The 27,979-nt window shown below is 38.4% G+C and overlaps 2 protein-coding genes across 3 annotated transcripts in view; one reads left to right on the top strand and one right to left on the bottom strand.

Annotated features, from left to right (window-relative positions):
- Positions 1 to 476: 476 nt before the first annotated feature.
- On the top strand, positions 477 to 20,283 carry LOC113522112 (uncharacterized). Of its 2 annotated transcripts, none has more exons than XM_052893687.1 (15): positions 477 to 1,051; positions 1,919 to 2,642; positions 3,194 to 3,367; positions 4,417 to 4,568; positions 8,151 to 8,246; positions 9,033 to 9,144; positions 9,825 to 9,892; positions 10,582 to 10,751; positions 11,892 to 11,986; positions 12,585 to 12,657; positions 14,009 to 14,192; positions 14,740 to 14,926; positions 15,050 to 15,163; positions 16,478 to 16,660; positions 17,000 to 20,283. In XM_052893687.1, exons 1-15 carry the CDS (start codon positions 596 to 598, stop codon positions 17,167 to 17,169), a joined length of 2,958 nt encoding a protein of 985 aa, XP_052749647.1. In that variant the 5' UTR covers positions 477 to 595; the 3' UTR covers positions 17,170 to 20,283. The 2 variants fall into 2 exon arrangements, with proteins under 2 accessions (XP_052749647.1, XP_052749646.1); XM_052893686.1 differs by having other exon boundaries at positions 478 to 1,051; positions 4,417 to 4,613.
- The window catches only part of LOC113514677 (uncharacterized), an 86,339-nt gene continuing 77,948 nt past the window's right edge, over positions 19,589 to 27,979 (bottom strand). The window contains 11 exon segments of the mRNA XM_052893685.1: positions 19,589 to 22,438; positions 22,803 to 22,915; positions 23,135 to 23,277; positions 23,542 to 23,727; positions 24,158 to 24,306; positions 24,819 to 24,916; positions 25,043 to 25,184; positions 25,375 to 25,535; positions 25,818 to 25,960; positions 26,814 to 26,971; positions 27,338 to 27,445. Of these exon segments, the coding sequence (XP_052749645.1) occupies positions 22,316 to 22,438; positions 22,803 to 22,915; positions 23,135 to 23,277; positions 23,542 to 23,727; positions 24,158 to 24,306; positions 24,819 to 24,916; positions 25,043 to 25,184; positions 25,375 to 25,535; positions 25,818 to 25,960; positions 26,814 to 26,971; positions 27,338 to 27,445 (1,524 nt within the window). The 3' untranslated portion in view covers positions 19,589 to 22,315.

The raw sequence follows: 27,979 nt of genomic DNA, 5'->3' as shown, positions 1-27,979 counted from the left end.
GTGGCATAAACCTAAATATAAATACTATTCCTCATTCCTGTCCTCAATATATGCATATACACATCTCGTAGAACAAGAACAAAGAGTTTAATACCTAATTATTACTTAATCTATATCAAAGAAATTTTTTATCTTTAATTTTTTTTTAATTTTTTAATTACTTATCTCTAATATAATATATTCCCTAATAACAAGGTGAATGCCACAAAAGAAAATTAACATACCTAATCTTTATAGGTATATCATCATCATTATATCAGTCATTATATGTCCACAGCTGAAAATAGGTGAAGTTCTAACGGGGTGTTTTTTTTTTATAGATTGATCATTACTATTTAAAAAACTGATTCATGATTAAACTTTACTATGTTTTCTATAATGGTAACACAGTCATAACAGCTGACTATGACAGTTTTGTAGTCTACCATAATATCAGATTGAGAGACTGACATTATAGATTGACATATTGCTCCATGCTCTATGTATGTGTGTGTAGTTAACAATTTAACAAAACACAAGTATGAAAATAACAAATCGATATTACTGAAATATTTGTAAATTGAAATGTTTGATTTTTACATATTATGAAAGAAAAATGTTGTTAAAAAGGAATTTGCTTGAAACGCTAGCGATAGTCTCGTGTGTAGGCACTTTAATTTGTGTTTTGCTCAATTATTTAACAAATATATCACCGATTACCGGGATTTGGTTTACAGTTTATTTTCTATTCGTTTTCATACTGTCAATACTATTTAGTTTTAAGTTTATACAGTGGCTGTTGCATTTAAATAAGCCTATAAATTATGACTTGGAAGATCTATTGAAGATTTATCCTCAATTTTCGTTTTTAACTCGAGTTTTACCGAAGACTAAGAAAAAAGTTGCCAATAATGAGTTTAAAGAGTATGATACCAACGAGCTCAGTGTTATATCCAGTGTGTTGGAGAGGAAGCTGGTGTCGTCCTGGTATGTACCGTATATATCGGAGGAGATTGGATTTCCGTTTGCTTGTAAACAAATGTTGGATCAAATGATTGGCAAAACATTCCAGGTATGTATTACTTATTTTAGCAATAAGAATATTAATCGAAAAACGGTTATAGAGTCTTAAATATATACTTTAACCCCCTAGTCCAGTAGTAGGCCTGTACATATGAGATTTATTTTATTATAAATCTGATTTCTAACTACTATCATTCTATATTTTTTCTACACCTTGGAATGATATTCAAGCTCATTATGTTGTAATATGAATTGGTAACTATCACTAAATATTAACAGTACCATTGACATCATAGGATATACTGGGTCACCCATTGTATGCCATATTTTTAGGTATAACACTTTGTAAGCTGTTAGTTTTTCAATCATTAATTAAATACTTATTATGTTTGTGTTGTATATGTAGAAATAATATTTTATATATATAAATATGTGTGTATTTTGAATGTAAGTATATAAGTTAGTTTTTATTTAGGTAAGGATATTTATTATTTCTTAGTAGAAACAATTATACTGTTTCCTCTTATTGTTTCCACACTGTCTGCTGGCTCCTATCTACTCAGGGTTTGCTGGAAGAGAACAGTTCCTTGCTTGCATTTTGTATATCTTTATTCAAAATTTGTGAGATCTGTATACACCTTTAATTGATGTGTTCATATGGCCTTAAGCTTGGTAGTGAGGAGTGAAATATTTTTGTTCAAGTAAACTTAGATTTAAGCATTTTTGAATAGTAATTTTTCACTTTTACTTACTTATTATACATTGTCTGATTAATTATTGTGAGCATATTGTTAGTGTGTCTTTTATATATAAATAAATAAAATAACAATGTAATTTTTGTGTACAATAAAGTGTAAATAAAATAGAATAATTAAGTTCACATTTTATTTTATATTTTCTATTTATTTCATTTTAGATCTGTAACAAGACTGAAACAAAAGATGTGTACATTGACATCTGTTCTATCCTAGTGAGCCACTTGAAAGAGTATAAGAGGGCTCTAAAACGCCATGAGAGTGCACCAAACGAACCAATCGAATCTCTGTACAAGAAATCCCATTCTATTTGGAATACATCGAACAAAGTCCAACCTGCTGATCATTGTGCTAATATTTTACGGGTGCTTCTTAAGGAGCTTGTATCGTGGGAACTCTGGGAGACACCACACTTGGAGTTGCTAGTCAGAATTCTGGCTAAGAAATTAGATAACTTCATCGAGTCTACTTTAGCAGATCCTATTTGGATAAATGATAAATTGATGAATGCATTAAAATGTAAAGAAGGCAAGAAAGAATATAAAGATGAAAAACCTGTTGAGGTTAAAGAGGAAATTAAAGAGAAAAAAGAGGCAGCAAAAGATCTACAAGAGGTAAAAAGTATAGTTAAAGAACTACAAGATGTTAAACCAGAGACAACAATTGAGAGTGCATTATCAACTGTCATTACAAAGAGTACGGCTCCAATATTGCAGAGAGCTATAAACGAGAGTATTGATGACGAGGTAAAGTTGGGAAATATTATAGAAGAGGTGCCAGTTACATCCAGTGAGCCAGTGGACATAAAGTCATCACCCGTATTGAGACAGCGGCGAGGAAGACAGGGCAGGAATGAGGTGAAGATCTATGACAGGATTATTGAAGGTAAAGTATTGATTATCTCCCCAAATGATTTGACAAATAAATATGGTAATTTGTTATACAATTTATTGCTTCATTAATATATATATATATATATATATATATATATATATATATATATATATATATATATTGACACACACACACAGAGACACGTGTGTGTGTGTGTGTTTCAATTTCTTAATTTTTTTATTAGTAAAATGCAAAGGGCATTTGTTTAAAATCTATATTTTAGTTTGAGTAGTTCAGGTGATCTGCTTTACTCTCCATCTCTCATAACTCACCACTACAAAAAAAATATTTATGCAAAGTTAGAACTTAAAGGACTATATGCACTCATATTTTTTTATTAACTCTGCCCCTTTTGGCATCAAAATGCCACTTTATAAAGTTCATTTTATATATTATATTTCACAATTTTAAAGTCATGTTACGCTTAGGGTTTGGAATGCCCTCAGTACTCATCCTTTATCTTGACGAAGCTGTAAAGACCAGCTACAGCCAAATTCTTTGTCAGAGGTATTTATTACATTGGTTTTGTTTTTTTTTAATAGGCAGTGTGAAAACATGGGAATCAGATATGGATTTACAGTGCATTAGTCTCGGCCAGGACCTGTTGGCTAGTCTCGACGGAGAGATCACACTGAGTCGGTTGTGGGGCCAGGATACGGAAGCTGATGGTAGCCCCAATCCACCGCGAAGCAAATCACCACAGACTTTGTGGTTTGGTGAGAAATTTTCAACATATATACCGTTACAATCTATTAATGCATCACTAGGTATTTATACATATAAAATTAACTACCATGTGATGATGTCAGGTACATCAGCTTATTGATAGGCTTTAAAAAGGTACCTGGTCGCTCCATAGGTCGCTGGTTCATATCCGGCTCGAAGGACCATTCATTATGTTTGTAAAATAATAAGGACCACTAATTATATGTTTATAAAATATGTTGGTTCTTGTTATGTATATATATTATTATTTATATTATATTATTTGTAAGTAAAAATGCTGTCTGTTGACTTGCTGTATTGTATATTATTGTATTTTTTCAATTATTTATAAGTATTCTTTTTTATTATAAAAAAAAAACTATAATTGTCAAAATATATAAAAAGGTTAATTTCGAACACTAGGAATAGGTCTTTTTGTTAGTAAATTCTGTTATTTTCAAGGATATTGCTATAGCCCTTAGTACCTCATTGATATTTTGGAATTAACATGGATTTCTTTCTGTAGGGAGGTGTTATATTTCTTTTTAAATTAATTAAAAAGGAAATGGTAACTCCATCTGCACTAATAAACCAGTAGCATTGGCAATAAACCAAAGGGGGGTTCAACCTGTAAGCGTTAGTTAGTAGTGAGGTTGCTAATCCCCATTACTAGGGCAGAAAGGGATTGTTAGTAATGGAGACTGAGAATCCCATTGCTAGCAATATACCCAACCAGGTCGACCTCCTCGCGGTTCTCCCTGGAAACTATCATGATTAATTCCTAATGAATTCATCATCATGGGCTAATTGACCTGTTTTCATTCTCATCTATCACCCTTCACTGGTGCTCCGCCAGCGTATCCCGTTAGCGCAGGCGGGGTTACCATACTATTTTCACCCATCAAAAAAATCCCCATTACTAATAATACTCACCAAAAAAGAAGTAAGATAGGACAGGACAGTCAGACAGGCTTACCAATAGGTAATATTATTATTTTCTAATTTCACGTACAACAGGAAACTTTATTTCTTTATGTTTAATTAATAACAAAAATACTAGGTGAAGAAGACACCATGGATCTAGAACTAGACACCAGCCCAAAGGAACGGAGCCCCGTAAAGAAAGAGCAGAGTCCGAAGCCAGCCGATGCCCTGCTAAAGGACCTGCAGAGCACAGTGCACCAGGCTAAGACTAAGATAGGCGACCTACAGGTCACAAACACTGCCAAAATAGATGTGCCCCCCAAGCGCTCCAGTGTATGTTCTTTGCACGTTCTATCAGCTTTTCTCTTTTGTATCTCTCATTTTGACAATCACTTCAATTCTGATTCGAACTATTTAATCATTGAAATCATAGACTCGGATGGAAGTAGATGACGCATGTATTTCTATTTTAAAAATATTTCATGAAGTATGTTTTGACATTAATTGATGAAACTTGACATAATTTGTACTAGTAATAAAATAACATGAAATAATGTAAATACGATTTATAAATATCTAAAAATAATGTAGATCAGTTTTATGTAATGTGTAATATTTAAAAAAAAATTGCATGGCATAAACGGCCATAGAATTTTTTGATACATTTTTAGATAAAAACATAATAGTGTCTAAAAATCTATACAATTAATATTTATCTATCTATGTTTTTGCAAAATAAATGATTTGACAACATATTAACATTAGCTCCTAGTGGTTTGCAGTGGTGTTACAAAAACTATTTATTTATAACAAACCTTTTCCTGCACAATATTCAAAAACACCAGATGTAATCCTGTTTGTATTAATCCCTTTAACATTTTTGGACATAAATTTCATATAGAAACTTAATATTCGAGTTTAAATAGCCTCTCTTGTGTTTATTTGGAAGTCAAAAATTTATAAAGTATTGCGACATCTATTTTTTATCTGTATCTATGGTTAACCACAGCACATAAATGCTACAATACTCACAGCAAGCAAAGATTATTAAATATTTATATATATATATATATATATATATATATATATATATATATATATATATATATATATATATATATATATATATATATTTTTTTTTTTAATTTTACATGTTCTGAGAAGATAATTGGCTACTTTTAACTTTATTGACTCGAACTTTATCTCTGTCATTCCTACTTATATGCTCGTAGAGAGAGAATACCAATAGGTAATATTTTTGTATTATTATGTTTTTTGTTTATCGTATAGTGTAAAAGTGACAGATAACTTTTGTCTCCTTCTAAACCTTTATAGTACTGGAGACCATTCATACTATATTAATTGTATGGGAAAGGGATTGCTAGTAATGAAATCTAATTAACCCATTACTAGCAATATACTCTAACAGGTCGGCCTCCACATGGTTCCCCCTTGAAACCATAATTGTTTATTCTGGTTGGATTCGTCACAATGGGCCAATTGACCTGTTTCATCCTCACCATCGTCAAGCGTAGCTACTAATGGCAAAACCCCCCAAATATAGGGGAGGTCGATGTCTAGAAGAACGATCCTGACCTATCTCTCACTAGTGTCCCCCCCCCAGTGTGTACTGATAGCACAAGCAAGGCCACTATTTCATTATTACCCATTAAAAAAAAAACGTTAATTTTCATTACACCAACAATCCTTGCAATGTTACATTAAGGCTGTCAATTTGTTACTTTAAATTTATAGCCGTCATTCTTTTAATGTATATAATATCGAATGTTATGCAGAGCAGTTGTTGGGGCGCAAATTTAATGCTGTTTCATGTAATATTTTTTTTATAAATGTGTTAATTCGTAATCTGTTGCCTTGCTATAAATAAATAATAAATAATGACAATTAATCATATAAAATACATAAATTTATTGTATCTCAGAACACAATTTTTGTGTTTTCCCACACAGAGACTTCCTTCAGTGACTTTCCCTCTCTATCTCTCTCTTCCTACCAATGTATTTATGTGTTTTTTTTTTTAATTAATGATAATGGAATGGTAACCTCTCTATCTCTCTCTTACCTACAACAGTGTATTTATGTGTTTTTTTTTGCTAATGAATGATAATGGAATGGTGACAACCCCCCCCCCGTCCCCAGTATACACACGGCCGGAATGTTCACCAGTGAGGATGTCTATTTTAAAATGAAAGAGCAGTGTCAGTTATCTATTTTTAATTACAAAATAACATGACTAAATACAAAATGAGTTTAGCACTGCAATCAGTTACAACTAGTTTTTTTCCTGCGACTTCGTCCGCATGACCAGGATTCTATGTCGGGACCACACGGTCAATTTATTTATTTAATTAAATTCCATTAATTATGTAATATCCTATTTGCATCGATATTTCTTTTAATTAACTTTTCAATATCTGAATTCTTAGTTCGTCTTTTAATATTATATAATCAGAGGGCCTACCATGAAATGTTTCCCGAAATTTCGGAACCAAACGAAACACAAATTTGATGTTAAAATTACATAATACATAAAATATTAAAAATATTACAATATCGCTGCTCTGGACTATTATAGTAGGATTGATAATAAGTAATGGATGAGAATGGAATGGTAACCCCGCCTGCGCTAACGGTATACGCCGGCGAGGCACCAGAGAGGGATGATAGGTGAGAATGAAAAGGCAGGTCAATTAGCCTATCGTGATGAATACACTTGGAATTCAGCACGCTGGTTTCCAGAGTGGACTACGGGGAAGTCAAGGTCAACCTAATAGGGTATATTGTTAGCAATGGGACTGGTAGGCCGCGTTACCAACAATCCCTTCCCCATGTTAAACTTCATTTACTAGATCGATTTCGGTACGAACAAAAACACGAAATTGAGTCCGAAAATTCGGAATTTCATTTCGTGGTAGACCCTCAGGTTTGTTACAAATTTGTATCGCACGATAGTATGTTTCGAATCTATTTAATTATTAAACAAGTATGAATAATGACACAATTTCATCGCACGTCTTGTGTAAAATGTTGCATGAATTGTTTTATGCAATGTGCATGCATTCCGTAAGTGTATTGCGCATTCTCTAGCAAGTCGACTAGTATTACTAATGTTTTTTTTTTTTTTATTTTAATAGCAATGGATAACATGTTGATGGTATTTGGTAACTATTACCTATAGGGGATTGGTTATATTCTGAGATATGGTTATCACTGGATATACCATGAGGCTCACGGTATTTCTCTTATTAAGTGTCGCCATTTCTAAAGACTATGGTGCTATGTCTCCGTATCCTGTAATTTCACTGATACATACCACCTTTCAAACCGAAACGTAGCCATGCAATGATATCTCTTTGGTGGCAGTAACATGATGTGGACAGAGGTACCCAAACAGACGTTTTTTATCCAATGTCTCTTCCTCTGGTAAATAATTGGCAAAGTTATAGCAAAAGCTATATATTTTATTGTCTATGAAGTGGAGTGAGGGGGAGTTACCGATGGGGATAAAAGATTTTTGAGTGGCGACCTTATATAGGCAAAAGGCAGTGTAGGACGACTCCCCACTAGATGAAGTGACAACCTCAAGCATATTGCAGGTAGTCAGTAGACGCAGATGACTCGGGATCATTGTTATATATATATATATATATATATATATATATATATATATATATATATATATATATATATATATATTCTATATAATAAAGAGTAAATAGTAAATAAGTAAATTATTAAAATATAATAAATAAATGATTGTCTATATAATTGTATTTTATTTAAGTTTAAAAATACAGTTTAGTTTTTCTTCTTTTTATAAGTTATTTAAAAATGAATATTGGAATATAGGACGAGGCAGCTGGTATGATGGAAGGATTGCTCGACTTCGGCATAGCTGGCCTGAAGAAGGGACTTCGGTTTACCGGTCTCAGTGACGACTCGCAAGTAAGTTACCCGTTTTTGACATGTCTATATGTTATTAGAGAGTAGAAAATAATTTGCCAAAAAAAATACCGACCAGGTAAACGATTTATCATTCGATTCGATTTACCGAATTACATAAGCACTTAACACCATATAGCATTATCTCCGAATTATATAACACCATAAAGCGTTATGTACCAGTCGGCAGGAATAACAGGAAATATAATTGACGGTGGAACGTAATGACAATATTAAATTTAAACAGTAACTATAGAATAGCATACATATAATACTTACACTACCTACATTCTAAATACACACACACACACAAACAGCGAGCGCGTGTGTATGTGCGTGTGTGTGTGTGTGCGTGTGTGTGTGTGTGTGTGTGTGTGTGTGTGTGTGTGTGTGTGTGTGTGTGTGTGTGTGTGTGTGTGTGTGTGTGTGTGTGTGTGTGTGTGTGTGTGTGTGTGTGTGTGTGTGTGCGCGTGTGTGTGTGTGTGTGTGTGCGTGCGTGCGTGCGTGCGTGCGTGCGTGCGTGTGCGTGTGTGTGCGTGTGTTATGGATTCTAAATAAAAATAACGTAGAAATATGAGATTATTTTATGTACAGAACCCTTCAAATTCAAAATATCTTTATTCATGTAGGTCTATTACAGCCTCTTATGATATGTCAAATCTACCGTCAGTTCGGAATGATATCGAGATGAGAAGAACTGACAAGAAACTCAGCTCGTTTTCTTTTCATTATTTTTCCTTGGTGCGTTAATCCAACGCACGCTTGATCGGTTTTTGTCTTTGTAAACAGGACAAGTCCCCGTCATCCCACAAGGAGCGCGGCGTCGACAAGATCTCGCCGGCAGAGATCAACAAGAAGCCTGAAAACAAAGAGGCAGCCATACCTAATGCTCCACAAAAAGGTTACATCACATGTTACCATCTTCCATCATCGTAAAAACAGAATAGCATAGATATGCTTTGAATGAATTCATTATGACGTCGTGTAGTCCCGGCACAGAGTAGGCCACCCCTTCCTTTCCCGTGGGTGTCGTAGGAGGCGATTAAAGGAAGGGCGAGGGATGGGCAGCAACGTCCCTCTTAAAACATCTCCAAAGTCTAACTGCGGTTGTTAATTGTTAAGTTGTAAATGGCCACATGTTCTCGCGTGGAGAAACCATCCAGATAATTTGTATCGGCTAAAGACGGACTGACCAAAAACTGAATGTTGTTTGCCAGAATGGCAAACAAGCTGACGGTCCACCTGATGGAAAGTGGTAACCGTCGCCTATAGACATGAGCAGCACCATGGACATAACAGAGTATACTGTTTCGCCCATGATACCCCCATGCGTTGCCATTCCTGAGGACTCAGGTGTTATTCCTCTGTACCCAGTAAATTCACGCCTTCAATTGTGAAGAAAACATTTATTTCGATTTAAAAACTAAACTATTGAATCAATTTTGATAAAATTCCTATCGGACCAAACTGTATGTTCTTCCTTACAGATAAAACATGTTTTTTTTTTGTGGGACGCTTTAATTATTTTTTTATTTTACTTCAGCTACAGACCTTCGTCAAGGAATTAAATTATTGTTACAGATGACGTCAGCAGCACACAAGCGCCACCTTTATTGAAACAACAGAGAGTTATTTCTCAAGACAGTCTAGTCAGTGCACATTCTATTTTCAAACGACTTAAAAAAAAAGAATGTTCTCAATTCGATTGTATTTTTTTTTATGTTTGTTACCTCATCGGTTTACAACTGATGGGAGTTGTAAGCTGATCTGGAAAATTCTGTTTTTTTTTTTTTATTTATTTAAACTATATTGACCAGTAAAATGTGGTACAAAAGGCGGGCTTAATGCTATAGGCATTCTCTATTAGTCGACCTTTAGTATGTGCAGAGATACTTGATGGCGGATTAAAAAAATATTTAAATTTTAGTGTAATATGGTAAATTACATACATACAAACATTCATACCAGAGGGAGACGTTGTACAAGAGTCGATTGCTTGGGTACCTCTGTCCCATTCGTGTTTCAACCGTAAAGCAGCTGTGTTTGCATGGTTGTGTTCAGAGAAATACCACCTGAGTCTTCAGGAATGGCAACGCATGGGGGGTATCATGGGCGAAACAGTATACTCTGTTATGTCCATGTTACTGCTCATGTCTATAGGCGACGGTTACCACTTTCCATCAGGTGGGCCGTCAGCTTGTTTGCCATTCTAAGTTGTATAAAAAAAAAAGAAAAAAAAAATAAGGGTGGAAATTTTTAGATGATCTAGTCCCTCTAAAGATTTCATCTATATGTTACTTCTTCGATTTAGCCAATACACGTCAGTATGTGCCCCCAGCCGTCGCAGGCGAAGCCTATTCCAGCGGCGGCGGGGGTGCCCCGTGCTGAACCGCCGCCGGTGCCGCTGTGCGACAGCCCCGAGCCGGAGTACGAGGAGGCCGCCGACCTATCCACCAGCATCGCCAAGCTGCGCTGTCTGCTGCAGCAAAGAGCCGAAGCCAGCTCCAGGTATCACTATTCGACGCGACGTAGTAAACATCCAGCTTGACATAGTCAAATATTTAATTTTCTAGTAGCTCTAAACTCTAGACTCGAAAGATATAGTTCAGTCAAAAGCTATATTATAGCAAATAGGAAAAATTTGTATGGGAAAAGGGATTTTATGTTTTCCCGGGAAAATTTTCCAATTTTCCATTCATAAGAACCTTCCTCGAATTTCAATGAATATTGGCAAAAAAAGGCTGAATTGGTCCACTCGTTCTTTAGTTTTTAAATAACCTAATATTTAGTAAATATTTATCCTGATAAGGGCACTTCGTTTGTTAGCGAAAAAACGATATTTCAAAATTTCTTTCAAGAACCCCATGCTGTAGTCTCTTGGGAAAAGCTCGGCAGGGAGCTCATTCCACAACCTGAGTGTTCGTGAGAGAAAACATCTCTGAAACCGCGCAGTACGCGACCATTCAGACTGTAGGACATCATGATGAACTCCCTGTCGATGGCGAGCCGTACGATGGTAGAAAGTGGCTGTGGGCATCATATTGAACAATTCCTCTGAGCACAATCCATTGTACAGGCGGTAGAACACGCAGAGTGAGGCAAAATCTCTCCTAAGACTTAAGGGTTCGATACCGCTTGTGAGCCTGGGATCATCGACAATTCTCATAACTTGTCGTTGCAACGAGTCGAAAATTCTTTATTCAAGAGTCTTTAAGCGATAGTACGGCAAGCTACGGTATTTATTTCGATGTTCCGAAATTTACCGCCGTGTGGTTCCAGTATAAAATAGGCTACCTATTTCATTCCTTTAACGGTAGACGGATGGGCAGCAGCGTCCCTTTTAAAACATCATTAAAAGCCTGACTGCAGTTACAAACCTGCCTGACAAGCGTGGCAACTACTGGTAAAACTCCCCTTATGGGGAAGGCTTATGTCCAGCAGTAGACACTTAATGGCTGACATGACGATGATTCCAAAAATATATTGTGATCAATTTCAAACTTTATTTTTTTTAATACTGTGCGTATTTCTTTAATTAAAACAAACTGTTCCATGCAATTGCTTCATCTATCTCGTATATGATCTAAGAACTTAGTGTATGGTAGTTGGAGTATTAAGCAATCGATGTTTATGCGTGTGCCCCGTCAGGCCGGAGGAGGTGTGGTGGGAGGGCGCGGAGGAGACCCGAGGACGCAGCGCTAGCAGCACTCGGCCCGGACCTGTGGACACAGCCGCGCTCGCTGGTACGTGAGTCATGTTGGAAGAGGAGACGTTGTGGTGGAAGGCACACACCACAGTGAGGCAATCGCGCTCGCCGGTACTTGTATGAGGTCGAAAGAGGAGGAAGGATCGTGAGAGGGCACAGTGAGGTAGCCGTGATCACCTACCGTCTTCCTTGCACTACGGAAAGATACGCAGCGAATGTACACTCCTCTCCTCGTAAAAGGAGAAGTATTAAATGGATAGTGTCCTACTGTTATACCACGCTGACCAGGCGCTTCTGTATCAAGTTTTGATTCAGGTTTTCCTTCTAAATGAATTAGTATACTCACGACTATCATCTTTAATGGGGTAATCGTACTCAAAGTACTAGGGGGAAGGGATTATTAGTAATGCGGACTACCAGTCCCATTGCCTGGAAACCATCGTGCTGAATTTCAGATGATTCCATCACGATGGACTAACTGATATGCCTTTTCATCCTCACCTACCATCCCTCACCGGTGCCCTGTCCGCGTATACCATTAGCGCAGGCGGGGTTACCATTCTATTGTCATCCATAAAAAATATCTATAAAGTACTATGGAAAGAAAATAATAAAGATATAATGATTTATTTCAGACGAGTACGACATGAATGCAGATAGGAATTCGTCGCCCGGACAAACGTCAAACAATATGCAAAGACTGGACAAGTGAGTGTAAATTGAAATTGCCGTCTCTAAAGTTTTTTATTTATTTTATACCACTGAGGTGGCATACAAGAATACGGCCCACCTGATGGTAAGCGCTTACCGTAGCCTATGAACGCCTGCAATACCAGAGGTATTACACGCGCGTTGCCGACCCTGAAGAAACCTCTTTACCCCCCTTTTTGAAGAGCCCTATGCTGTAGTCTCTTGGGAAAATCTCGGCTGAAATGAGCTCCCATTCCATAACCTGAGTGTTCGTGGGAGAAAACATCTCTGAAACCGCGTTGTACGCGACCATTTAGGCTGTAAGATATGAGGGTGAACTCCCTGTCGATGGCGAGCCGTACGATGATAGAAAGTGGCCGTAGGCATCATATTGAATAATTCCTCTGAGCACAAACCGTTGTATAAGCGGTAGAACACGCAGAGTGAGGCAAAATCTCTCCTAAGACTTAAGTCCAATCTGCGGTTTCATTTTGGCTTCCAGACTAGTTTGTTACTTGTATATCACCGTCGTTTGTACCCATTACGCACGTACTCACGCATACATGCACGCATTCATGCACTCTCGTACGCAAGAACGTGTACACACGCTTCTTTTCACGCTCGCACGCTGCAACCAAAGTGAAAGAAAAGTGCCCTCCGCTAAGTACCTAGGCTTATGGATTCGTAATCTCGGTACTGTGTAAACTGAAGCTAGGAAAAACCATCACTGTAGAAACATTCCGAAGCTTTATTCACACGAACTTGATATTTAGCACTGAAGGTTTTTCAATGAAGCCATCTCGTAGAATCAGAGATTCCACGGTACGCCGGGACTCGTGCGTGTCTGGTCTTGAGCCTGCGGCTAAGCTCGAGGGATGCATAGAAGACCGATGTCCTCTAGACCTTTCGGAGCACTTGTCTAGTGCAAACCTATTTACGCATCCACGCAAGCATGCATGAATGCACGGCCGCATGCTTCTTTATATTCCATATTCATAATTGTTACTTACATTTTTCCAATTAATAAAAAATAAATTTGTATTTATTGGTATCTATTTTGTTGTTGTTTACTTTAATAACCGGATTTTTTTGAGATGATGAAATCGTAATCCTATCTCTTCTGTCAGTACACAATGAAGGGGCACCAGTAAGGGATGACAGCTCAAGATAAAATAAGCCAGTTAGCCCATCATGACAAATTTAGAAGAATTGCTTTTTTTTAGTTAATTATTCAGGGGGAACCACATGGAAGTCGATCTACAGGGTATATTGCTAGCAATGAGGCTGCTAGTTCCCTTTGCTAGCAATTCGCTTCTCCCCAATTTCTGGGGGTAGTATATAGCGATACTACTTATGGTTGCTATAACAGGTTGTTCCAACGCACCGTCACCGGTGTGTTCAACTCTATAAAGACGGCTGTGGGCGCGGAGGGCGCTGAGGTGGCGGGCGGTGCGGGGGTAGCAGCGGGCGGCGCGGGGCCAGTCGGCCCGCCGGGGGTCGAGTCGGCGCCGCAGCAACAGTGGACCTACGTCTGCACCTCTGGCGGACTTAGTGTTAGTACAAAGAACGGAGTTATATTTGGAAAAAGAGTGCTTACTGGTCATGATGCTATTAGAAATTTAGACAACTTTTTTTTTATGTCTTAAAATGTAGTGTCTAGCACTAAAACTTGACTATTAGGTAGAATGAAAAAATATATACGACGACGGTGAAAAGGGGAATATAATACTAAATTCTCTAGAGAGTTTAATAATTTAGAATTTTGAATTTTTAAGAACTTTCTAAAAAAGGAGAATAATAAAAAAATCTTTTAAGTAACAAGTTTCATTTTTAATAGAAAATTTGTTCGTATTTGGATGTGTGGAGTGAGCGCTGAACCTCGTCTGTTGTGCCGTAGCATGCTGCTATGTAACGCGTTTCGGTTACTTGTACTATTAGATTTACTCGTTTCGGGGTTAACTATGACGCTTTGCAGGGGAGTGGGGATTGAGGGATTGCGTAAAAGTCATCCTGTTACAAATATCGCTAGTGATGAGGTTGCTAGAGTTGACGCCCACGGTCCTCCGCCGTGGAGCTGTAGATGCGTGTGTGGCGGCGCAGGTGTGCGGCGCGGTGTCGCGCGCGGTGTGTGCGCGCCGCGCGCACGCGCACGTCGACGCCGCGCTCGACACGCTGCACGCGCACCCGCACCACCAGCACCACCACCACCACCAGCACCAGCACCACCACCAGCGGCAGCAGCAGCACGCGCGGCAGCCGCGCGCGCTGCTCGCCGCCGACGACTTCGGTGCGTACGATGATTTTGTAACAATATACTGTACACATTGTAGCAATACAAAATGAAAATAACAGTTTTTATTATTATAAATGTTTACTTAATTAAGAACTTAACGTCTAAACATATGTGTAGAGGAGTGCCTGTGGTGCCGGTGGCGCGGGTGGTGCGGCGCTGGCGCAGCCGCGGCGGCCGCCGGCCTCGCCGCCTCGCACGTGGCGCAGCGGCTCGCGGCGCTGCTCGGCGCCGGTGAGTACACTCGCCCCCCGCCGCCTCGCACGTGGCGCAGCGGCTCGCGGCGCTGCTCGGCGCCGGTGAGTACACTCGCCCCCCGCCGCCTCGCACGTGGCGCAGCGGCTCGCGGCGCTGCTCGGCGCCGGTGAGTACACTCGCCCCCGCCGCCTCGCACGTGGCGCAGCGGCTCGCGGCGCTGCTCGGCGCCGGTGAGTACACTCGCCCCCGCCGCCTCGCACGTGGCGCAGCGGCTCGCGGCGCTGCTCGGCGCCGGTGAGTACACTCGCCCCCCGCCGCCTCGCACGTGGCGCAGCGGCTCGCGGCGCTGCTCGGCGCCGGTGAGTACACTCGCCCCCCGCCGCCTCGCACGTGGCGCAGCGGCTCGCGGCGCTGCTCGGCGCCGGTGAGTACACTCGCCCCCCGCCGCCTCGCACGTGGCGCAGCGGCTCGCGGCGCTGCTCGGCGCCGGTGAGTACACTCGCCCCCCGCCGCCTCGCACGTGGCGCAGCGGCTCGCGGCGCTGCTCGGCGCCGGTGAGTACACTCGCCCCCGCCGCCTCGCACGTGGCGCAGCGGCTCGCGGCGCTGCTCGGCGCCGGTGAGTACACTCGCCCCCCGCCGCCTCGCACGTGGCGCAGCGGCTCGCGGCGCTGCTCGGCGCCGGTGAGTACACTCGCCCCCCGCCGCCTCGCACGTGGCGCAGCGGCTCGCGGCGCTGCTCGGCGCCGGTGAGTACACTCGCCCCCCGCCGCCTCGCACGTGGCGCAGCGGCTCGCGGCGCTGCTCGGCGCCGGTGAGTACACTCGCCCCCCGCCGCCTCGCACGTGGCGCAGCGGCTCGCGGCGCTGCTCGGCGCCGGTGAGTACACTCGCCCCCCGCCGCCTCGCACGTGGCGCAGCGGCGCAGACTTGTGGCCCTATCTGTTGTATCATATCTATATCTGACGTCAGTAAATACGTTCGTTTTCCTCCATATATCGTTCTCCTCCATATACCTGCTCGCCTTCCCACCTCCTCACTCTAACACTCACCTAACAGGCAGAGCTGCTTCTCGCTATTCTATGCGCCGCCGCTCGCTATACTCCCTTCTCTCTCTATACTTTCTTCTCCCGATTCTTTCTGTACTTTCGATGGACTTCTATCTACTTCCTTTTCCCTCCCCGCACCTTGAACTTGCTACTAGTTACCATACTCACCTCGCCACCTCTCAAGTTGCATATCATCTCGCTGCTCTACTAAGCACTGGTCGATATGCTCCCTACGCCTCCAGCTTCTCCTCATCATAGATATTATCAAATTTCAATTTAACGTTAAGTAATATTTGTATGCAGACCTAGCGGAGTCCTTGATAGATGCGTGGCTGGCGGAGCTAACCACGTGGCTCCGGCAGCAGGTGTTCGCGGTGTTCCGGAACATGGCCCAGCAGGCCGACCTCCCCACCTCTACGCAGAAGGAGCCCTTGATGGAGTTCAACAAAGAGGAGACCGTCGCCGCCATATTGGAGAGAATGCCAGGTACGTAGTTGTATTCATTTATTCATTACAATCTATATTGTATACAGAGCATTCATAAATCATCCATTACTGAACATAGAGCATTCATGGCTCATCCATTGTTGAACATAGAGCGTTCATAGCTCATTCGTTATTCGACATTGAGTGTTCATCTCAAAAATCTCCCGCTAAATTTCAAAAATGGAAATATCCAAAAGCACTTATCGATTAATTTAAATTTATTGACCACCATTTTAACTGGAAATAATAATTATGCAAGACATATAAATATGTATATTATAAAAAAGATATGTCAAAAAGCATATAAAAATACAATAAAATTGTGTTTTCCTTTACCAGCTCTATATCTATTCGGTGAGGAGACACTGTCGCGCGCCGTGACGCTGCTCGTGTCTAGTTTTACGCACAAAGACGTGAACAGGGACCTCGCGTTCCGCACCTTGGATGTACTGGCGCTGCACTTCAAGAAGTCGGCCGCTTTGGGGAGCATGTTCTTCGATGGAAATTAGTTTTTTTTTTTAATAAGGTACTCTAATTGCCATGAGGGTGATTGATGATGAGCGAATCACCCTTGATGGTGATGAACTTCAAATTTTCATGATGGGTAGACTAAGATTAGAGTTAAATTCGATTCAGTAAGTTTGTTGTAATTCTATAACCGTTTATATTGACTGTTTTTTTATTAATGTGAAATGTACATTTTGGTTTCAACATTCCATGCGTTCTCTTGCGAGATGGAGCGATACGACCAGGTTGATATTGACCGTGTCTTTCAACTGAATGACAATTGACTTTTTTTAATCAAATTTTTGTTGAGGCTTTAGTACACCGGAGTGTATATGCCAGCCTCATAGGGATTGTCTTAAAGTGGGTCTGTCAGTCCGTCAGGGACACCTTTAGCCTCGATTGTCTTTCAACCGACTATTAATATGAAATAAATCTTAATTTATACACTAAGTAACAAACCCCTCGTCCGACGACGCGAAGCTGATGTATGATATGGTTGGATGTAGGTTTTAATGTAGATCTACCTGCTTTGAGGCCTGCATCGGACCATAGATTATTGTTTTTTTTTTTTTATTCCACGACATTCCTTTCATTCATTTTATTTGATTTGGTGGTATTTTTGATTGTTAAAAATTCGTAAAATTGTGAACTTTTAATTGTTAAAATATATACAATGATGTCCTAAAATTGATTAAGGTACGACGGGACTGACGTGCCTAAAAGGACAAAGGTCCCTAAACAAATAAAGAAAAAAAAAAGTAACAAACAAAGAAAATTAAGATAGAAGTGGTGAGCTGATCGTTAAGTTCCCTCAGTCTTACGGCATCCACGTCAAAGGAAGGGGTGGCCTATTCTATGCCGGGACCACACGGGAAATATACACTTGTGTTATGTTTTATACATTATACTGGCATTGCATCCGATCTGAACACTAGAAATTATTCACAAAATTCACTTTGAATTCGGATTCCAATAAGTGTATAAAAATTCAAGTAAAAAAATGTGCATACTCAAAAATCGCCTACTTGTATTTATTCGACGGGTATCGAACCCAGATCTCAAGGTCCTAGACCGGAAACCATTAGGCCAAAGTTATTAAATTTTCGCTTTAATCTTATATTTTGAATTAAATATATATTATTTTTATATTATATAATTTACTACAGAGATCTATATAATAAACTTAATTGACTATGTACTTAGTTCTGTAAGAGATTATACATATGTCGTTACATTTTCGTACATAGTTTTATATAAAATTCTCGTGTCACGGTGTTTGTTACCAAACTCCTCCGAAACGGCTTTATCGATTTTTATGAAATTTTGTGTGCATATTGGGTAGGTCTGAGAATCGGCCAACATCTATTTTTCATACCCCTCAATGATAAGGGTGACCCACCCCAAAAAAATTTTTTTTTATTTTTTTGACAAATTTTTCCATTTGTATTTTATTATGATTTAGCATTGAAAAATACATATAACCTCAAATTTTCATCGTTTTACGATCAACCCCTGTATTTTAATCGCAATTTTTATATTTCGCAATAAGTGGTAAAACAACGTTTACGGGGTCAGCTAGTTGTTTTAAATATGAACTATTTTGCATTTTTTTATAAGGTTAACTTACAGATATTAGTTATAAACGTTGACGTTCAACTCAGGTAAGATGTTAATAGAATCTTATCTAAGTTGATCTCAATTTTTTTTTGATGGGTGAAAATGGTATGGTAACCCCGCATGCGCTAACGGGATACGCTGGCGGAGCACCAGTGAAGGGTGATAGATGAGAATGAAAACAGGCCAGTTAGCCCATCATGATGAATTCATCAGGAATTAACCATGATAGTTTCCAGGGGGAACCGCGTGGAGGTCGACCTGGTTGGGTATATTGCTAGCAATGGGATTCTCAGTCTCCATTACTAACAACCCTTTACCCCCCTAAAATATTGTACAGGTCATTTCTTTCAGCATGGTGTGTATATGTGGGTAATTCAACGATTTTTCTTGCGTTAATTCAGTAACTCGGGTGAACTCCACTGCGCCGTCTCATTAACTCAAAATTGCGTTGTGTTTCTCCAAGCTCATTTCACCAGAGGGAGACTTTGTACAAAAGTCGATTGCTTGGGTACCTCTGTCCCATTCGTGTTTCAAACGTAAAGCAGTTGTATTTGCATGACTGTGTTTCGGTTTGAAGGGTGGGATATGGCGTGAATTTACAGTGTACAGAGGAATAACACCAGAGTCCCTAGGAATAGCAACGCGTGGGGGGTATCATGTGCGAAACAGTATACTCTGTTATGTCCATGGTACTCCTCATGTCTATAGGCGACGGTTACCACTTTCCATCAGGTGGGCCGTCAGCTTGTTTGCCATTCTAAGTTGTATAAAAAAAAAATATAAATGTGATAAAAACAAAGCATATTCCGTAAACCATCAATTTATTTAAAATTCTAAAAAAAAACAACACTTTTAATATCACAGTGGTCGCATAATACGTTCACGAGATTCTAAATAGCACCTTATTGTTACAACAATAGAGTTTACAATTACATGCATGTACATGGATAGATATTTTGTAAAAATCTTCCTAAAGACGCATAAAGTGATTCATATTAAGTGGGCTTTGTATTGTAACCTTTAGTAAATTTTTGGGTTTAAAAACAATGCACCTCTGAATCCCCCCTACTGTAAATCCACTTTAATGTCATTTTTCAAAGAATATGAGTTTAACAACAAAATAAAGATGTAAAAAAATATGATTTGTAAAATTGCGATGTTTTTTTTTTAATAAGTTTCATTTTCAAATTTTAATTTTTCAATAGACAAACATATATTTTTGTGTATTAAAAAAATTTGTATTTAGAAACGACAGGGATCATTACAGACATCACGTAAATGATTATTTTAACATATAAAATCTCTTGTCACAATGTTTGTTCACGTTAATCTCCGAAACTAGTTATAAATGAAATTTTCTTAATATCTATTGTTTGTAACTTGAGAGTAGGACATTTTTATCAATATAAGAAAATACAAATCCAGTAGGTGGCGCTAGGGGGCAAATAGCGTTTACCGGTTTAGCTAGAATTTATATATAATTATATTATTATTTTTTTTTTAAATAAATACAAGGTAGAAACAATAAGATCTCAATTGTTTATTTCTTACAAGATGTAAAACTTGCATTAATTAATTAATAGTGTAACAACGAACTGCAAGTTGGCCGTAAACTCGATTTTAAATCTCCATGTAAATTATAATTTATATAAATCACACGATTCTCAAGTACCTAATGTAACAATGTACCTATCTAATTTTTGGATAATAAAAATATGACAACAATAATCTTTTTATTTTTTTATTTTTAACCTCCTTCTATTTATTTCTTATGATTAATTTAATACTAACCCTAAAATTCTTAAAAGTCGATTTTGAAGATTGTTTTCTTTCTGCAAACGCAATGTGTTCGCGTCATATGCTTGTTACCATGCGAATCGCAAACGAATCTATCGGCAAAAATTATTTCAACAGAACTTAGCAAAGGTGACGAAATTTTCTTGAAATTGTCATTAAATTAAATCGGCAACAAATTGAAACATTCAATCGATTAATCATTTTTTATTTCAGTTTTATGTGTGTTAGGTCAATATGTTTATATTTTTCTCAAATTCTGTTGATATAGACTATATGTATGTATATATGTGTTCTTGTTACTGAATGTATGGGAAAGAGAAGCTTCATGCTGCTGTCTGTCTAAATTGATGCCACTGAAAATCGGCGTCATGTTCAAAAGAGCATGGCATATAATCGAGTGACACCATTTTAGTGTATTGTTTTCCATTTTGTTTATTGTTAAATATTTTTGTAATTAAATGTGAAATTAAGTACTAAATAAATATTCTTTCTTTCCGGCCCATTTATATTACATACGTGTATTTTAGCTTATCTATGTATAAATTTGTGTGCTACTTTCTAGGAGTCATGGTTGGCATATTGTAAGAAGTTATTAGTGTTTAACCCTTCTTTGCATGATTTTTATTTAATGGTGAAATCAAAGTCATATAATTCATGTTTAAAATTAAAGAAAAAATGGTTAAAACATTAAATTTGACAGCTATGTTTTTTTTTTTCTGCAATGGACATTAAAAAATTATCCAGACACAACTTAAAGTGAACTTGGTCTTTTATATAAGTTTTAAGCATTCAATGTTATGATGGAAATTTCCACCAATATGCAAAGAAGGGTTCATTAGTCTGCATTGAACGTTTTCAAACTAAACCTATCTATTTGCTTTTGCTTTCTATAAATAATATTCTACGAGATTTTTGAGCAAATAGGAACGACTATATTTGTGCAAATTACATAATTTGGCACAATATATAATCCATTTTTTCTTCTTCTTCTTCACTTTGTCAACTTATTTGTCTTAAACAATTTTCCTCGGATTACATTAATTCTCGTTTCAATACATATATATGCATTCAAGGCGTGGATAATATCTACATGTTGTTTATAATTAAACTTGTGTTTCACATGTAATATTAAGTCTAAACTTTACATGTAAAATACAAGTCTAGTTCATTCACATTATCCAGACATGTAATACCGACATGTTTTCTATAAGATTTTTAAGATAATGATAACCTACTCATTTTTTACATATAATATTTTATACTTCTATTGATATCTGTTTTATATATATTTATTTATTCATACCAGTGAAATAAATATATGAAAGAGTCTTAGCTTAGCTTAGCTTACTTTGGTGTTCCGTAAAAATTTCCGTAATATTTTCACTAAAAGTTTTAATTTTAAAGTTTAAAGAATGACACTTTAAAATTGATATAATTTCACGATTTTTTATATTCTTAATTGTCACAGCCCATGTCTTTTATAATATATTTAAGACGAAGTTTTTCTACACCATACAAAAGGATTTGCCCTTGAAAAATCGCTCTTGTTTTTGAACAAGTATGTTGTATTTTGACGGAGAAAAATGTGACCCGAGGATTATCATTTTGCATTGATCTTAACAAATATTGTGCGTAGACTATGAATAGCACACAATATTTGTTAGTGTTATTTCATAATTATTTATCTTAATGGTAGTAAATTAACAGCTTATGTCATAATGATAAATATTAGTGTCAAAGCGAGGTCACTGTTTCCAAGTCGTCAAAGTTTTGTCGCAGCGCCTGCGGGGTGGGCAGCGGCTCCAAATCTACCGTCTCCATGTCTATATCGGCCTTGTCTGTGAAGCTGAAGAACATCTGAAATAGAAGCAATAAATATGATTACCATGGTAGTGTAAGAATGATAGTGCTAGGTAGATTATGACGAGTATGCTTGTCCCACAGCTATGGGTGCCTTAGATAAATTATTCTATAGAACCAAATCTTTTGGGTTTTACTTGAAAAAAAGTACTGTAAAATTTTATATTCTGTGCCTATTAGTGAAACCTGTATAAAAAGATATGAATTATAAATATATGAAGCAAAATATATATACAAAGGATCAAGTAGAGGTCTTTTGTGTTCGGTTTTTTGTTTCATTATCGTTTTTCATTATATAAATGGGCCTTGATACTCCTTTCGTAACAATATTTTAAGTTCCCCTAACAATGCAGCAGCGTACCTGGTCTAAAGAGCTCTGGTTGATTGTGTAGTCTTCTATATCGAAGGTGCCTTGCAACTCCGCCATTAGTCGGAAAATATCACTCAGATGCGTTACCACTTCTTTTTTATTGACTGAAATTATATAATGTTACTTTAAATAATTAAAGAAGGAATCATTTAAAAAAAATATCATCGTCACATCATTTGTTCCTTTTAAATTAATTAATTACTCATGTGAGTATTTCATGTGAGTCATTTTAAATTAATATAATAATAATACAATGTTGTTTATACATGTTAAATACAGTAATTCCCGTAAATACACCGTGTATACATGTCAGGTGAAGTTACCAGTAGCATGTGTGGGCACGAGGAAGTGCAGCGCGGTGCGGTGCAGCGCGCGCAGGGCAGCGTGCGGGACGCGCGCGCGCACGCCGCGCCACACCGCGCGCGCGGCCCTGCACGCGCACTCCACCACGTACCCGCCACCGAACCTGGACATAACGCAAATATTTCATGTGCTTTCATGAAAAAAAAAATTATGGCCAACGTGTTTAAATAATAAGAAACGTGCTCTGCAATAATGTGAATTGCTTTGTATTTATCGCGCTCTCATAAGTGACGCATAAGTGTAATATGTAAAGTGATTACTAGAGAAGTTTACTATTGTTGTAATGCATAAAGTTAAAAATATCATAGCGATGGCCTCCGCGGGTCAGCGGGGGCAGCAACGATAGCAGTAGCAGGCGGCTAGTTACTTGTGCAGACAGTGCCGCAGGTCTGCGAGCGCGACGAGGCGGCCGGCGCGCAGCAGCGCGACGCGCGCCGCCAGCCGCCGCGCGTCGCGCAGCGCGTGCGTGCTCAGCAGCACGCCGCGCGCGCCGCCAGCACGCGCAGCGCACACGCCGCGCCACACGCACGCGCGCGACACTGGATCCATGCCGCTGCAGACAATAGTGCAACAGATAAGCTCGTGTGCGGCCCTCATATCGGTTGACAAACGTACCGAGGATAGACGTAGCACGTTAGGGTACGCGCGCACTCATTATGCACGGTCTTCCACGCACCGACTAAGAAATACCGCGCTCGTAATAAAGCTATACACTGGTACAGTGTATATATACTATAGAAATGTACTATTTTAAAGTAAAAAGTATAAAACCACAACAAGGAATATCTGAACGATTGCTATGCCGATTCTATTGCTAGTATCATGTAAGGGCAAATCTCAAAAAATCTAGAATACAAAATTAATTATTTTTGTAAGACATTTTTCCCCTTTAGTTCCTTTACATTTAGTCCCTTAAATACGTCAAATTTTATCGATACATTCTATATTAGAAGTATTAACTAGTGAGAAATGTAAAGCGAGACCTGGTGGGCTCGTCTAGCAGCACGAGGGAAGCGCGCGCGGCGAGTGCCAGCGCGGTGCAGAGCTTGCGCCGGTTGCCGCCGCTGAGCGCGCCCGTGCGCACGCCGGCGTACTGCCCCAGCTCGAACAGCTGTAGTGCGCGGCGACTCACCTGCTCACATACATTTAATTATCAATAAAAACCAGAAAGCGGCTCTGGCAATAAGTAAAGCATCATCACCATCATGATTTCAGCCATTATCCATCCTCTGCTGGGCCTCCCCCATAGACTGCCATAAAGAACTATCCTAAGCCACCTACATCCATTGACTTCCTGCAACGCATTTCAGGTCGTCACTCCATTTAGTGAGGAGGGGGTCGTCCTACACTGCGTTTACCCATACGTGGTCGTCACTCAAGTACCTAAAAAACAGTAGAGCATATCCAAACCAAATTACACACTTATTTGTACATTAAAATCCCAAACTCCAAATTATACATTAAAAACACCCGGAACATTGGTCCTTCGGACCGGGTCAAAACTCACAAACTAAAAGTCCACCGTTCTCTGTTTCTTTTATTATACCTTATCTTTTCAATATGAAAACTTGAAAGAGAAGCAGCGAGTTGACATAATATTCAGACTCATCATTGTGAACAAATTATGCCAAATCAAATTCTTACCTCGTCCGTTTCACTAATGCCGCGCAATTTACAGTAGAATGCTAGCGTTTCTTCCACTGTTAACAGGGGGTCAATTGCATCACTCTGGGGACAGTAACCTAAAAAACGATAAATATGTAAAATAAGTCGTATTTGAAGAATTATATTTAATGATGGTGTTGATAGTGGTATAATATAGTATATTTTATTCTGAAATGTAACAAAATAATGATAAAGCGAATTACTTATGTGCCCCTGGCAGAGGTCACGCCTGCTGGCTGGGTGGTTCGCAAGGTAGATCTGTCCAGCGCTTGGCATCAGCTGTCCAGTCAGCATCGAGAACGTTGTCGACTTGCCCGCACCATTCTGCCCCAGCAGCGCTGTGCACTGCGATACCATTGAAATTTTTACATCATACAATATAAGATAACCATATTAACGTACCTACTAACGAATCGTGTAAATTTAAATGTGGTTTATGATGGAAATTCATTCTTACAAAAAATTTAAATAAATAAATCAGTAATTTATACTCTTTAACAAAACGTGTTTTATCTTTATTCAAGTAGCTATTAACCTGGCCGGGTGGTATTCCGAACGTAAGTCTGTCAACCGCAACCTTGGTGCCTGTGAGTGTTGGATACGACTTGGTGAGGTCCAGACAGGCTGCCACGTCGCTTGCTGTTGATATACGTTTGGTAGACTTCTTTTTTGGACTCTCTTCTGAATCGACGAAACCTGGATGTAGTTGAATTGATTATTAATTGTTACTCTAATACATAAGCTAGAATATTATGTATTATAAGAAATCTGGTATGAGAAACATCTGAATCGTATTTTTAAATAGCGAATGAAATCGAATTGAACAAATATGTAAGTTGGGCTGCAGGTCGAGAATAGGAGGATCATAGGAGTCATGTGAATGGTTGCATGGCTTACTCGGCATCCCGAATGTCTTTTTTCGTCGCCCTAAAAATATTGTCCAGGGGCGTCAAGTAATTTAAAGTCGGGCTTGTTTACCAGCGTTGATATTGCCGATGGTCCTGAGGCGTAGCAGCGGCGGCGAGGCGAGAGTAGCCGCCTGTACTCGCCTGCGCTCCTCGCAAACTTCCACCGGCTCTAACTCGTTGCACGGGCCTTCCGGTCGTACGTCTGGTTTACATCTGCCAACACCACAATCTCTCTGATTATATACAGTTTACAATACTTTGAAAGCGAATGCTCAATCTACTTATTTCTTTGTTTGCTATGTAGTTGGTAAACAAAGTTGTACGCTTTCTCAGGACTGTAACATATCAACTATTATAAAAAAAATTGTTCAAATATGCACGAGTAAGTTCATTTTGTGTTTTCTTTTTTCTTCTTTTATTGTAATTTTAAAATAAAATAATGATGTTATTATATACTGTATATACTCAAAAATCCTACAGCGACCTCCGTATCCAATATAATAACGCAGGGACATGTTGATGGGGCTGTTCAGGTCAGGGATGTTCGCTGAGCATCGTGTAGATTGTTTTTATGCCACGATGCGAAAAAGGTGTGCATCCCTGGTGCGCAGAGTACGTGCCAGCACCAACAGCATCCTGAGTATGATAGCAAGCAGGCTGGACTGTGTGTACGTTAATCACTGCTGCGCAATTTCCAATGGAATTGTGCAGCGGTGATTATCTGTATACTACTTAATATATTGTATGTGTGTATGTGTGTGTATGTGTATTGTGTATGTAAATTTACTAACATTAGTTTTTAAGAATATTGTTACTAATAAATATTTAATGGACCAAAAAGTCTGAAATAAAAATTATTATTATTATTATTATTATTATATAATTGTGTAATCTTAATTTTTATGTTGTTTTATCATATTAACATGTATAATTCATATTTTATTTTTAAAAAAGAGAGTGTATCTAATGAATGATATTAGTTAAAAGTTTATTTAGTGTATATGTAAATAAATTAATAAGCACATAGTGTAAATACAAATTTGTCACATATAACAAACTTGCTCACCTGAGGAGTTCAAATAAGCGATCGACATAGTCATACTCGATGGCTAGATTAAACAAGAGGAGTGCGGTGCCGACGACCACGAGATAGGTGTAGTGATATGCGACAAGGTCGGTGCCGAATGGCGATCGGTACGTGTCCATACCGAAACGGTCTAAGACCTGAAATAGATACACAGGCTCTAATTAAGTGTAAATTTGTCGAACAGTGCTGCTCATATATATGGCGACGACAATTGTTTTTTTATCAAATAAACCGACGGCTTTATTATAAATTGAAAGATCTAGTCAATAAAAACACTAGTCTAGACAACTAAAAAATCTAGTTATAAACAAATAAGTAAATAGTCATGGATAATATATATACCAATCCGATATCTATATTTTAGTTTTCTCTGGACATTTCAATACGCCCATATCAATTTTTAATATGTTACAAGTCTGTTATCCAATATGATTTTTTTGATATTGCTACCACCCCTATAAGTAAGTACGTACTTATCTATCTAGTCATATATCAATACAAACCTGCGCCTGTATAGTGTTCTTGGCGATCTCGAGTAGACCGTCTCCGAGCGCAAACTGCGGTGACAACATGAATATCTTGTGGAGTACCCAGCGGGCGTTGTCTGTTTCCTGGACATAACACAACAAACTACAAATTGCAATAATTTACAATTATAATAATTTACATTATATTAGAATTCTAAATTAAAAATAATATTGCAATATACCGTGTAACATAACCTTTCTTTTTCACCTACATGCTCTGTAGAAATTTGTAGTTAACTTGTTTTAAACATGTAAATTTGTAGAAAACATGTTGCAAATATTAACTGAATACTTTTAAAATAAATTTAAAATTTACTTTTTTTTCGCAAGATCTCACGTTTTTTGTAAAAGTGTGCTTACCTATTTCTACTTAGCTGAAAATTTGTTAAGTTAATAAATTTTATGATTATTTGCATTAGATTCTGGTTTATTATTTAATAATTAAACTTTTATATTCCTACAAGATTACTATCAAACAATTTTACAACATGTATCAAAATTGTAATCTCCATGTGACTTACATGCTACATGTAAGCGTGTGCACATGTAAGCGAGTGCTGGATTTATTAATAGACCCTATAAGTGTATCCTATCGGTAACCTATTGGGCTTATAGCTT

The sequence above is a fragment of the Galleria mellonella genome, unplaced genomic scaffold (assembly GCF_026898425.1).
Source record: "Galleria mellonella isolate WM207_F2 unplaced genomic scaffold, CSIRO_AGI_GalMel_v1 utg184, whole genome shotgun sequence".
Classification (NCBI taxonomy): domain Eukaryota; kingdom Metazoa; phylum Arthropoda; class Insecta; order Lepidoptera; family Pyralidae; genus Galleria; species Galleria mellonella.
Note: the sequence above shows the minus strand (reverse complement) of the source record. Positions and strands in the feature narration are given on the sequence as shown.

What these genes read in the sequence shown, in the direction of transcription:
- LOC113522112 (XM_052893686.1), top strand. Translation starts at nt 596, where the DNA reads ATGTTGTTAAAAAGGAATTTGCTTGAAACGCTAGCGATAGTCTCGTGT. An exon ending in AGAGCCGAAGCCAGCTCCAG is followed by an intron (nt 10,752 to 11,891) that starts GTATCACTATTC and finishes GTGCCCCGTCAG; the next exon opens with GCCGGAGGAGGTGTGGTGGG. An exon ending in GCTCGCCGCCGACGACTTCG is followed by an intron (nt 14,927 to 15,049) that starts GTGCGTACGATG and finishes ACATATGTGTAG; the next exon opens with AGGAGTGCCTGTGGTGCCGG.